The sequence below is a fragment of the Panonychus citri genome, unplaced genomic scaffold (genome assembly GCF_014898815.1).
Source record: "Panonychus citri isolate SS breed McGregor unplaced genomic scaffold, ASM1489881v1 Contig00095, whole genome shotgun sequence".
In the NCBI taxonomy this organism is placed as follows: Eukaryota; Metazoa; Arthropoda; class Arachnida; order Trombidiformes; family Tetranychidae; genus Panonychus; species Panonychus citri.
In genome coordinates this window covers 1,182,918-1,196,233 of record NW_026515500.1, presented here as the reverse complement: position 1 = coordinate 1,196,233, position 13,316 = coordinate 1,182,918, and the positions used below count along the sequence as shown (strand labels likewise).

The 13,316-nt window shown below is 31.7% G+C and overlaps 5 protein-coding genes across 8 annotated transcripts; 3 read left to right on the top strand and 2 right to left on the bottom strand.

Annotated features, from left to right (window-relative positions):
- The first annotated feature begins 19 nt into the window (after positions 1–19).
- Positions 20–1,988, top strand: LOC128388090 (protein O-linked-mannose beta-1,4-N-acetylglucosaminyltransferase 2-like). The gene has a single exon (XM_053347444.1). The coding sequence runs from the start codon at positions 304–306 to the stop codon at positions 1,963–1,965; it is 1,662 nt and encodes a 553-aa protein (XP_053203419.1). The 5' UTR covers positions 20–303; the 3' UTR covers positions 1,966–1,988.
- Positions 1,989–2,879: 891 nt separating this feature from the next.
- On the top strand, positions 2,880–6,922 carry LOC128387902 (N(G),N(G)-dimethylarginine dimethylaminohydrolase 1-like). Of its 2 annotated transcripts, XM_053347190.1 has the most exons (5): positions 2,880–3,352; positions 3,735–4,034; positions 4,234–5,463; positions 5,541–6,128; positions 6,312–6,922. In XM_053347190.1, exons 1-3 carry the CDS (start codon positions 3,077–3,079, stop codon positions 4,483–4,485), a joined length of 828 nt encoding a protein of 275 aa, XP_053203165.1. In that variant the 5' UTR covers positions 2,880–3,076; the 3' UTR covers positions 4,486–5,463; positions 5,541–6,128; positions 6,312–6,922. The 2 variants fall into 2 exon arrangements, with proteins under 2 accessions (XP_053203165.1, XP_053203164.1); XM_053347189.1 differs by having other exon boundaries at positions 4,234–6,128.
- On the top strand, positions 5,793–6,545 carry LOC128388124 (transcription factor kayak-like). The gene is made up of 2 exons (XM_053347483.1): positions 5,793–6,128; positions 6,312–6,545. The coding sequence occupies exons 1-2, from the start codon at positions 5,793–5,795 to the stop codon at positions 6,543–6,545; spliced, it is 570 nt and encodes a 189-aa protein (XP_053203458.1).
- LOC128387901 (selenocysteine-specific elongation factor-like) lies at positions 6,836–9,511 on the bottom strand. 3 transcript variants are annotated; one of them, XM_053347187.1, is made up of 6 exons: positions 9,252–9,511; positions 9,129–9,187; positions 8,961–9,058; positions 8,362–8,870; positions 8,024–8,293; positions 6,836–7,949 (listed from the first exon to the last, which is right to left on the bottom strand). In XM_053347187.1, exons 4-6 carry the CDS (start codon positions 8,809–8,811, stop codon positions 7,017–7,019), a joined length of 1,653 nt encoding a protein of 550 aa, XP_053203162.1. In that variant the 5' UTR covers positions 8,812–8,870; positions 8,961–9,058; positions 9,129–9,187; positions 9,252–9,511; the 3' UTR covers positions 6,836–7,016. The 3 variants fall into 3 exon arrangements, with proteins under 3 accessions (XP_053203162.1, XP_053203160.1, XP_053203163.1); XM_053347185.1 differs by lacking the exon at positions 9,129–9,187; XM_053347188.1 differs by lacking the exon at positions 9,129–9,187 and having other exon boundaries at positions 8,362–8,826.
- A 211-nt stretch (positions 9,512–9,722) lies between these two features.
- Positions 9,723–12,691, bottom strand: LOC128387904 (PF03932 family protein CutC-like). Its single transcript, XM_053347191.1, has 2 exons — positions 12,453–12,691; positions 9,723–12,215 (listed from the first exon to the last, which is right to left on the bottom strand). The coding sequence occupies exon 2, from the start codon at positions 10,676–10,678 to the stop codon at positions 9,872–9,874; it is 807 nt and encodes a 268-aa protein (XP_053203166.1). The 5' UTR covers positions 10,679–12,215; positions 12,453–12,691; the 3' UTR covers positions 9,723–9,871.
- Positions 12,692–13,316: the final 625 nt, after the last annotated feature.

The following is a 13,316-nucleotide window of genomic DNA, read 5'->3' as shown; positions in this document are numbered from 1 at the left end:
ACCATAGTTACTGGTTTTCTATTTGTTTTTGTTTATCTTTTTGAACCGAATTTTTTTTTTCTTCTTGTCTAATTGATTAATTGTCGATGTTAATTAACCAGTTTACTTTTTTTAATTGTTGGTGATGTTTCCAGTCAATCGGTTTTACGTTTGAAGTCTGATAGTTGCGAGATGGAGATTAGGATTTTACTTGGAATACAAATTCTATTGTCTTTCTTTGAATATTTGAAGATTTTGATGATCACAATTAATTAGAAATGTGATTGATTTTGATCTTTTTGTTTGGGTTTAGTTGTAAAGGTGATGGACTTTCGAATTGAAAGTGGACTGGTAAATTTTATTCTAATTGTATTTCTATCAATCTCCATTATTGAAGTTCTTGATTTTCTAATCAAAAAAGATTATTCATCTTTAATCAACAATAATCAAACTTATCAATCTTCAATCTGGTGTTCAGGTGATAATGTTGATAATCGTAAATGTCGAGCTGTTAATTTATGTTACCAAAGTAATTATCGTTCATGGATATTTCTAAATGGACCAGATTCTATAGAAAGTGGCCTACCTGAAAATCCCTTTGGTCCTGGTTTAATATCAATTTCATCTCTTACTGGACATAATCAATTCTATTTAAATTATGTTGTCATTGATTCACAATATTTTCACCAATTTTCATCTAAATTGGAGGTTCGATTTGTTAAAGATTCAACATTAATCTTTGGACGATTTAAACCCGATAATCTGATGCATTTACTTCATGATGATATTTTACCGGTCAAATGGACTTTAAATGGACTTGGATGGTCAAAACAATTAGTTAATTTTTTCCTTCACGATGATTGGCCTCATCCTAAAGAAATACCCGGAAATTATGATCTGTACAAGAAACTATTTAATCTCAATCAACTTTTCACCAAATCAATGGATCCTAATAAACTGATTTGCTTCCAGGAAGCTCATATTGGCCTTGATCGGGAAACAATTTGGTACCAATATGGATTCAAAGTGCCACAAGGAGCTGTACCAATAACGGAAAATCAAAAAGTGAACATTGGAAAATTAACTAATCAATTACGATCAATATTGAAACCAAACGAATGTCCAAAGGGTGGAAATGGTGTTTTCCTTTCTCGAACTTTCAATCGATTGATTCTAAACGAAGACGAATTGATAAGATCATTGAGTAAAAACATTAAACCAGTAATTAAGATGAACGTTAATGATAATCTAGTCCAATTAATTGAGAGAATTTATTGTTCTAATCTACTGATTGGAATTCATGGTTCTTCATTAGCTTTATCCCTTTTTCTACCTCCAGGTTCATCTATTGTGGAAATATTTCCCTTTGGAATTAATCCTGATCATTATACTCCATATAAAACATTATCTTCAATTCGTGATCTTAATTATATTTCATGGGTTAATCATAATTTAACCAATTCCATTCAGCATCCTGAATATTCAAGTTCATTAGGTGGAATCAATAGTCTTCCAGATGAAATTAAAAGTTCAATCAAAGATTTAAATGAACAATTGGAACCACATCTTTGCTGTTATGATCCAAATTGGTTATATCGTATTTATCAAGATACAATTGTTGATATTAATCAATTTAATCAGTTAATTGTTCCAAAATTGAGAAGCCATTCCGAGCAAAGTCAATCAAGACGATCACCTTTCTATCCTGGTCCAGTGATTAACATTGATTGTGTTTATGGTGAACCATTTGAATTTAAATTAACCTGGAAGAAACCATGGAATATTGAATTTACTGACAATCAACTAATCAACAAGTTAAATTATGAAATTTTAATCGATGAAGGCGAGGGCAGAGGTCATAGTTATATTGTAACAATCGAATCACTTTCAATACCATTCAATGGTAAGGAATCATTTCCATTATGGATTAGGTGTATTCTTAATGAAAGAAAAGGACCTTTCATGATTGCTAATTGTTCAAAATAAATTTAATTTAATTTGATGGCAAATGATTGCGATTATTTGATTATTTCTTTATGATAATATTTTCCATAACATCAATTAAATTGTTTCGCTTTTCATAGTTAATTTCAACAATTTTGATCACGAAAAATTGATTCTTAATCAAATAGTAATATCTTTATATTCAAATTATCATGATTATTGATTATTATTGATCAACAAGAAAAAGATTTAATTTAAAAGTTAATAACCTTAAATTGTATCAAATTTAATCATCCAAGCTTAAAAGAAACCATAACAATCCAGATTGATTTGAATTACATGATTAGTAAATCATGATAACAATAATAATAATAATCATCATCATCATCATTAAATTGTTCATTTGAATTTATGATTTGCTTCAAACACAAAATTGATCAACTGATTAAAATTGTAAATAGTAATCAACTCATCATTTGGATGTAAACAAATTGAAGGATAACAAAAACTGGATTATCGGAATAATTAAATTATCAAAAAAATCGACTACAATCAAGAATCTAAATTGTAACAATTTATTGATTCTTCTACAGGGTATTCACCAAGTTTCCAACAAATTTTTCCTCAAAATCCGTTTTTCTTTGGGTATTCAGACCCAATACTCGAGTTATACAAGTTCGGCCGATATTCAGTTCTCATGTTTAATATCAAGGTCATTCTCTGCTTCATCATTGGCTGAAAATCGGATGCTGACCATGAAATGACCTTGAAACTTTGGTACACAACCGAATGACCGAATTGACCTTGATATTAAAATGTAATAACCGAGTAATCGAGCCCAAACTCCCAAAGATACAAAGATTATTCAAGAAAAAGTTGTTCGAAACTTGGTGAACTACCCTGTAGTTAGTTGACCGTTCAACTGATAGATGATGTTACTGTTACCTGAGAATCAGTTGGTTGTTATCATTTTATCATAAAATTTTCTGTTACTTGGTTACTTCAATTCAATTGGAAAGGTTCACAAATCGGTTGTATTGTTTTCCAGTGAATTCATTTTGTTTTTTGTTTTCCTTTGTTTTTGTTTTGTTCAGTTTTGTTTTGTTCACGATTCAATTGTTGTTGATCAACTAATCATCTTTCTGTTGACATTATGGCGAAACCATTTAATCGTTATAATTACGCAATTGTTTCACGAGTTCCTGATTCATTTTCCTCGGCCATTGGTCTCTCTGAAACGGTCAATCTTTCTGAAGCTCGTCGGGAACATGTTGACCTCACCAAGATCCTTCGTAACCTTGGTGTCGATGTAATTGAACTTCCAGCTGATGAAACTCTCCCCGATTCACCTTATGTTGAAGATACAGCCGCTGTTTACAATGGAATCGCCCTGATATGTAGACCAGGTCATCCGGCCAGAGTCAGAGAAGTAAATTTTCAAATTCTAAATTCAAAAATCTCTTTTCTTTTCCAAACAATATCCGTTTTCTTGTTGTCACTTTTTCCTTCCTTTTCTAAAATTTTCTCATTTTTCACTCAACAAACACTTTAATTGTCTCAATTTTCATCAATTAATAATTGTAGTTACCCTTGATTGTTATTCTATATCGATTAGAATTATCTTATCTCTAATTATTACTCACAATTCTGAAGAGGATATACCTTGGTGTTTATCCTCTTACACCGATTAGATTTCAATCTCTATTGATAATATTTGTCTCTTTGGTGTTTATGTAAATTTGATCATCTCTAATTGTGTTAATTTCTGCGTATCTGATTGGTTTTTTTTTCTCTTCATCTCATTCAATTAGACTGACACAATTAGAGCGATAATTGTTAAAGAGCTTGAATTACCGATCATCCAAATAGCCGATCCAAAAGCGACTCTCGATGGAGGTGACATTCTATTCACTGGTAAAGAATTTTTTGTCGGTATTTCCGGTCGAACCAATGAATCGGGTGCTCGAGCCTTGGCAGCAGCGTTTCCCGAATATCCAGTTACACCTATTAGAGTTCCAGGTAAACTGATTCACCTTAAATCGTGTATGTCGATGGCAGGACCCGATATAATTTGTATCAGTTCAACTCCAGAAGCTCGAGAGATCCTCAAGGTGAGTGGGTTGATCAACTTAATTTAACATTTTCCATCTCCCTCCCTCCCTCTCTCTCTCTCTCTACCTTTTCCCACTCTCTCATCTTTCCCTCTTCTTTTTTTATTATATTACAACAATATAATTCTAATAATAATTATCATGATGAACCATTTAACCTGTTTTATTGATTTGATTGTTTCCAATTATAAACCCAAAGAGAATGGAGCAAGAAGCAACTTTTAGATATGCAACTTTAACGGTACCTGACAACGGAGCGGCTAATGTGGCCTTTATCAATGGGACACTTCTTTATCGATCAGAATATCCTAATAGTTGTGAATTGATTGAGAAAAGAATTGATTATCCAAAGATACCAATCAAATTGTGGGAATTGAGTAAAGCTCAAGGATCTCTATCATCACTTGCTCTTCTAGTTAACAAGCCAAACAAAAGGAGTTTAAGAAGTTAACACAATCAATTAATCAACTCAATTCTCTCTCATCAAGATCATCATCATCATCATCATCATCATTATAATCATCTTCATCTACTTTAATCAATTTCTCCTTGAAGAACATGAAATTTTGATCCAATTTCCTCATCCACCTACTCTCACAGTTAACGATAAAAACAACAAGGTTCACATACAATCATCTTAATTACACATTGTAATTACTAATTTCTAATTGTATTTGACAGATTTAATTAACTATTGACAATTGATTCTCATTCCAAAATTTTGTTTCGATTTCCAATGTTACAAATTAACGATCATTGTTAACCTGTCAAATTATTGTTCTAATTGTTAGCGAAAAAGGTTACAAACAATTTAACTGTTTCCATTTTTTTCTCTTAATTTGATGTTCCTTTTAATCATTACTATTTATACAATCAACTAATTAGAAAACTTAATTATCTTTGAATGAACTTTTTTTCTCTTGTAACATTTATCTGTATTGAAAAACCATTGGGGCTTTAAAAGAATTGAATTTTTTTTACTCATTTAAAGAAAAATAGGTTAACTATTGAACAAATAAATTTACTTTAACAAATCAGTCAATTAAATTAACAAATTGTTCGCAATTTGTTTCGATTAACTTATTTTCACAATTTTAATTTCCACGTTTGAATTTGGCGCTTTTCTTTTCTATGACTCATCGGCTGATGTAATAAGAGAAACATTTAAGTGAAAGGAAAAGCCTTTAATTGTGATCAAAAGGTTGATGATTAAGCCTTAATTGTCTTCTTTTTTTTAATTACTCTCTTTTTTAATTGTGTTTTAATAGAAAATATAGAAAACTTAACTGTCTTTCATTTTCTCATGGAATTTATAATCTAGTTAACTTAATTCATTTTCTTTTTCTTTGCCATTTGTGTTGAATTTTTTTTCTCCTTTACTCTTACTTATGTTTTCTCGCCATCGCAGTTTTAAACAATCTAATTAATGGTAATTTCTTTTCTACCTTCATTGATGACAGAATATTGAAGATGATTTTTTATGCCTTTTCTTCTTTATGTCAACAGTGATTACATCATCATCACCAATAGAATCTAAAGTGAAACATTTTCTAAAGTGAATCGCCAAAAAAAAAATTCGCCTTATAAAGCTACAAGTGGGGGAGATTTTTTTTCTTTTCTTTGATTTTCGTGAATTTGTTTCGGTCTCCGTTTGTTTTTATTTGTCCTTTTGTTCTATGGTCACTTTTTTCTTCTCTTCTTCTCTTTCTTTGTTCAATTTGGTACGTTGAACGTTTCACTTTGTTTCTACGATCAAAAATGTCCCGTCAATTTGATTCTCGACAAAATCTATCACTTCCTCTTACCAATTCAACTGTTGCCACAATCACTACTCCAACCTTAACACCGACTACTTTAAAATTGCTTGAAGATTGTTTTCCCATTCAAAGTCAAATGGATCATATGTTTACCCATCAATATCAGGCTGGTTTCATTCCACCGGCCATTAATTCATCATCAATTGCTTCGGATTCTTCTTGCTCCCAATTTGACAGCGAAGGTGATATTTCTCGAGATGCATCACCTCAAAATATCAACACCAACCGTGAGAACAACAACAATGTTCCCAATGGATCCGATCAAACATCTTCTCAAGTAAGTTAACAACTCAAACGATACAATTGAGTCATCATAATTTCTCATTAGAGTTTAATTGTATTATTTTGGAGACTTGACAATCATCTCCATTTTCTTTCTGCTTTCTCACCTTACTAATCGAGTCAAATTTTCTCTCTCTCTCTCTCTCTCGTTCTCCATTTTCTTTTACATCATCTACAGATGGTAGTAGATGATGAATCTAGAAAAAAACAACGAAGAGAAAGAAACAAACAAGCTGCCGCTCGATGTCGACAACGACGAATCGAATACACCAATAAATTAGCTCGGGAGACGCAAGAACTTGAAACGGTCAACAATGAACTTCGCTCTACATTAGCTGCTTTAGCCGCTCAAAAAGTTCAACTGGAAAATTCACTTAAAATTCACAGTTCCATGGGTCTTCAAATGATGTAACAATTGACAGTTCTATGCATCTTAATCAATTGGATTCTATTTTCTTAACAAACACAAACACAAAACAATAGACAAAAAGTTGCTCAACTAATTAATTACCTGTTGATTTTGATTACCGTTCTTACAAAACAAACAAATCACACTAACGGTAAAATTAACAATATATATACATATAAATATATATTTTATCTAACCTTTACCACACCCTTATAATGATAATTATCAACAAATCACCCTGTAAACGATATGATGTTTTCACAATCAAAGTAACTCTGTTTACATCAAGAATATCATAGAGTTAATCTTATATTTATTTTTCATGTAAAACTTTATTCTTGCCAAAACAAAATAATAAAAATATTATTTTAACAATTTAATTGTCACAATTACAGTTAGATTGTTGAAATAATTACGTTATTTATATAAAAATGTATTGGAACAAGCAAACAAAGATGCAAAATCAAATTGTCATTATAATTGTACAACCTTTTTCTCCTTATCATGAATGTAACGTTTAAATGTAATGGTAACAATTATCTGATTATCGGTATTATTTTTACCCTTTTTACCAATTTTACTGATCAACGATTTATCCTTAATCCCTTCCGGTATCCTAATCTTTACTTTACCCTTTAATCCAAAGGAACCATCAATATAACCAATTTCACCGGTGGAAAGAGTTACTTTAAATCCTTGGAAAATATTTAAATTTGTTTCCTTTTTGAAGATATTTGCAATTGCTTCATATTCATTGGGAATCCTTTCAATTGTCCCTTTTTTAGATTTAATTTTGTAAATTTTCAATGAAGGTAACCAGGAATCAGCGAAATCTTTATCGGTAACTTTATGTAAAACTTTCCCGTGAAAGGCCAATCGACAGGTATTCATATTGATCGAAGTGTCCAATTTAGATGCGATCACAAGAGAGCCAATTGAAGCGATCACTGGTCTTTCCAAATAGATTAATCCATAGATTGATTTGTTTTCAATTGGTGAATTGGGTTCATCATCATCATGAGAATAATTTGTTTCATCGTCTAATTTGTTTAACGATAAATATTCACAATTTAGGTTGAAACTTTTTTCGTTTTCCGGTGATTTGTTTGTCGATGAAAATAGTTCGATTCGTGCCAATATTGTCTCATGGAAAATCGTGATATGGAATTTTGATTTACTCTCGATTGTTCCCTTGAAATAAGCAATTCGTTCAATGTTCACAATTAGCATGTAACATGATTCTAAGTAACCAGGGGAAGATGCGATTCCTCTTTCTAAACTTTTCGAATCAAATTGAGTGACACAAATTCCAATTCGATCTCCTTGAATGGCTTCGTCGATCGATTCCTTGAACATTTGAATACTTTTCACTTTCTTTTGGGTTTTCAATGAGGCGATTTCAATAGTCTAAGAGTAGAAACAAAAAGTTTGAGCTTAATTGGATTAATATAAGAGAGAGAGAGAGAGATTAACTTTTTTACCTCATTGACCTTTACTGATCCTTGGATTACAGTTCCAGTCATAATTGTCCCCTGACCCTTAATTGAGAAACAATGATCAATGGCAAACATAAATGGTCCTTTAGGGTCTCTTTCAATTGATCTGATTTCACCTCGAATTGTTTTGATTAGTTCATCGATTCCCCAATTATGGTGATTCTCTTTATCGATTCCTTTGGTAGCAGAAATCGGGATTATCGGTGCAGAGGAAAATTTTGTCTTCTCCAATGTTTTCTTGATTCTTCTAGACATCTAAAGAGATTTGAAAGAAAAACAAATGAGATAACATTTAAGAATTGATTGTTTATCTATTTACTTACCTTAAGAATGGCCTGTGGACGATTAGCTTCGGGTATTAGATCAACTTTGTTGAGAATGACAATAATCTGTTGACAGGTAATCTCACCAATGATGAGACATTCACCAGTTTGAGTTTGTAATCCTTTGGTAACATCGATAACCAATAACATGAGATCAATTATTTGTGAACCGGAGATGATTGTTTTGATCAGAGATGCGTGACCAGGACAATCAACTAAAGTGACCTGAAGCTGTTCCAATGAAGGATAAATTGTCACCAAATGATCCGGAGGAGAGATTAAGAAAGCAGAGAAACCAAGATCCAAAGTAATCCCTCGTTCTTGACTCTGAGGGTGTTTATCAAAACAAGCGGTGGACAATTTACTACTTAAGGTACGAGCTAAACTTGTTTTACCACAATCAATGTGACCTAAAAGGCCAACATTTATATTGATCACGGAGCGATCCATTGATGGTCAATTGTACTGATCAAAATTCAATAACAAACAAAGTAAAAATGTAAACAAACCTAAAGGAAAACAATAACAACAAGGTTATCATGATGAAAGTGTTTCTTTGCCAATGTTCAGATAAACACTTTGAGATTCATTTTTCTTACCATTTGATTGTTACAAGTCAATCAATCACACTTAATTGTCATCGATTTGGACAGAATTTAAATTTTCCAATCTCGAGGATACATTTAAGTCTTTGAACCTTTAACGGGATGAAAGTAAACAATGTTAACAATGATGAGGAAATTTAGTAAATCTCATAATAGGAATACCTTGTAATCTTTAACGGAATTCAGGTCAATGATTAGTAACGATTAAATTGTAATCGTCTCTGGGATTGGAATGATAGTCCAATGATCAAATAGCCGAAAGAAATTAAATTAAATCATATTTACCTTTTTTCTCTCGTTTTCTGAGCTTATAAAGCAAAGAATCAGAAGTAAACAGTTGATGTCTCAAGGAATTGGAAGCGAATTGTGATTAAGATTAATTAGATCGATGGTCGAGCTGATTTTATCTTCACATGGAGAAGTTCATTTGCAGATGAACATGATAAGAATGGAGAATGAATCTTCTTGGTGAGAGAGAGAAATAAATGAGAATTAACAAGAGAAAATCAAGAGAATGTGACTCTCGCCATGAAAGAGAAAAAAGTAAACAAAGAGAATGAAGAAAAAAAGTCAACTGATTCTTTTGGAATTGATTGACTTCAGTGAACATTAATTAGAGATTAAACTAATTACTCAAGTAGAGAATTAAGATCTTTAAGAATCATCTCAACATTGGTTGAGAATTCTGTCAGAAATTCATTCGACTGAATGACTTTCATGAGAAATATTTGGTTGATTAATCGAAAGTTTTCTTAATTGTTGAGGAATTGCAATTGTTTTTTATTAATTTCTTTTCGTTTCTTTAATGTTCAACTTAATACAAGTTCGAGATTAAAGAGAGACTAATCAATTGTGTCATCGTGTGCGTTATGGTTAATTGTTCATCGTGTCGATTATCATTTGGTTCAGTTTTGTTTTTCAATCTCTTGAATTATCTTTTTCATTGCGATTACCTTTTCGATATCGGTGATTTGCCACTTCGATACACCGGAAGGAAATATTTGCCCGCAAATAGAATCGATCGATGAAACATGTTCAGAGCTACACGATGAATGATAGTCCAAAACTTTAGTGGCCTCATAAATCTGAGGGACATTAGAAGCATTAACACCCGATCCAACCATGATCGTTATTTTATCTCCATATGAAGCTTGTAATGATTTAATCATTTCGATCCCTTTAAGTGCTGTTGCCGCTCCACCGGAAGTAAGAATACGTTTGAAGCCCAATGAAATAATGTCAACACAAGTGACCTCTGGATTGGAACAAACGTCAATGGCTCGGTGAAATGTCGCAGGTTTGGAACCACAAGCGGTGACCAGGATACGACAATGGTTTTCCTCGAGTGTCACCTCACCGTTAGCAGTGACTTTGAGACATCCAAATACAAAGGAATCACAAACATCATGAAGCGTTTCAATCTCCATCTTCATAAGATCAATTTCATCGGAAGAATAAACGAAATCACCAGGCCGTGAGCGTATCATCGCGGCTACATGGACAGTCTTTGGCTTTTGCGATAAATAGTCTCGAATTTTGATCAGTAAACCTCTCGTCGGGGTTAAGCCACCAAGACCTAATGCAGAACATACTTCAAGACGATTGGCCCCACCATCGATTGCAGCCTTAGCGGAGTCCCAATTATCGATACAAATTTCAAGAGTAAACTTTGAATTCTCACTTCTTGTTGACTCCGAACTTGGTTGATCCATAATTAAGTTGATTTAACTATTTTCACTCAAAGGTTTTCACTTTATTGGAAACGTTAATTGATAGTTAACGTTGACAATCAAATAGACACCAAAGCCAGTCGTTTTGTCGGCGACTAAGTTTATTCTCGACTGGCTACGAGTCGATCAGCTTTCGGTTTCTGCAACACAATCAGTCAATCTTAGAGAATGGAAAGTGAGAGCAACAATTTATCACCGAAAACAGCAATTTACCGGCAATCAAATGGTTCACATAAGATCATAATTGCAGACACATGAGTTGAAATCAATTAAACCAACAATTAAGAAGAACGTCAATTTGATCATCAGAGGATGAATATGAGAATAACATCAACTTGACTTCATCTCTTGTTTTCTGTCAACTTGATCAAAAGAAACTCAGCTAAAGGTACAATCTCTTAATCCAATTGTTAACCTCGAATTCAATTTCGATTATCATCAATTCTTATAGATTTAACATGAGAAATCGTTGATTAATCCAATCCATCTATCATTGATTAAAATCAAAATCTGAACTTTTCTTTTCGTTCTCCAAGTTGATTGTCAACGATCACGATGATTTCCAATCACAATCTAATCACTTATTTGTACGTTTCAAGTTTTTGAAAACTTTTCGCTTCATCTAATTGTAAACAGAGATATTTGTTTATGGTTTCCTGATTATCTCACAATTAACCCTCGGTTAACCATTGATTACATTCAAAGGAAATAAACACTCAAGTCAAAGTGTACATGAAACGGTCAACAAATTACATGAGAAGTTAATTGTAGTATTAGATTGGATTGAGATGGAGAAAAAAATTGATAATCTTGAAATGGTTCCGTTGACCTGGACCATTATGGTTGTTGATATACCCCAACAATTAGGAGTCCAATTTAGGGCCACTGTTTAACCTCAGCAAAACCCATCACCTTTAATTAGTTGATATTATTTGTTGCTGGTTGTTTTTTTTATCTGCTTCTTGTTCAACAGTTAAAACTTGTATTGTGCTGTTAAGTTAATGATGATGTTGATGATGATGATTAGCTCCTTAAACATCAAGTCTATTTAGTGTCCGGTCGATGCCCTTGACTGGTTAAAGATTGAGACTTGATTTACAATATAAATTAAAGGTAAATCATCAGGTTACCAACAATCTCATTTGTTAAAATTGAAGCTTCCTGAAGGTTGAATGAGATTGAGAAAAAAAAATTATAAACCAAAATCAGGAACATGGAAATCGCCATCAACATGATTACAATAGAAAGGTAAGATTATCCATCATCATGCTTGTTGATTTGATATATTAAAGTGTATAAATTAACAATTTAAAATACTCTCCGATTTAATCTCATCACAATTGACCAGACATAAATTGATCATCAATTTTAACAACAATCAACTTTGATGATAGTGTAACATTGATCATCTCCAATAATCTTTGACCAAATCATTTGGTTCATTAGATGTTGACACACAAACTGATTACCATGAAATTCAATTCGAGACAAGATTGATCATCATTCCAACCAATACCACCTAGAATAGTTAATAAAGAAGAAGAAGAAGAATAAAAAAGAGAATAGAATTAGTTAATCATAATAGAATAGAATATTTTTTCCAAATCAAATGAAGCTTCAATTTCTCTCTCTTGATTTGTTCACAAGTGATTGGGTTAATTGTTATGGTCACTCTTTCAATGGTCCATTTAATTAAGGTAATCAAATGATAGATTCTCGAGTCACAGACATATAATAATTTAGTTAATACACTTACCTGAAGATGAACATGATTAAGAATTAAAATTAGAAACACTTAACCAGGTTAACCAATTGGTAAGAATCTTGAATCATAATCTTTAAACATGTTAACCTTTATCTAAGAAAAAGGTTATAAGAGGATTTAATCAACGAAACAATTAATAATCATGGTGAGAATATTTAATTTAGTAACAATTCAAATGATGACAATTAAAAATAGAATCAAAAGTGATTAACCTTGAAAAAGAATTGAAATCAAATCGAGTTGATTTTTTTTTCTCCAAAATCATATGTTTATGTTTTCACTTTTGAGGAAAATTTTTTCGCGGGTAAATTAATTTTCTCTAATTGAGTTAATTGTAATTGCGGATTAATTTTCTAGATGGAAATTAATTTTCTCCAATATTTTCGACTCAATTCTAAATCAGATAATTGTTATTCTGTTTTTTTTCCTTTGTTTTCACACAATCAAAGTTAATTTAGTTCTGAGAATAACGAATCATTTAAATTATCCTTAATTGTCTCCTTGTAATTTAGATTATTTTTAATTGTCTATGATGATTTACTAATTATATCTCTCTTGGTATTATTTTAGATTCACTTGTTAATTGTTACGCTTTTGTGATTCTATTCAGTTTTCATTAACTCCAATTGTGAACAAGATAATTAATAATGATGAAACAAAGAGTCAATGATTAATTGTTATTGGATTTGAAAAGACAATTTATTAATTGTTGATGATGAAAATGTGACAATAATTAAAAATTAAATTCCATCATCATATGAAACAACTCATCTTCATCTTAATTGTTTTTAAAAATAACTTTCCCTAAGTAACAATTAGTTGATTTTTGGTTTGATTTTGATCACCAAACAATCA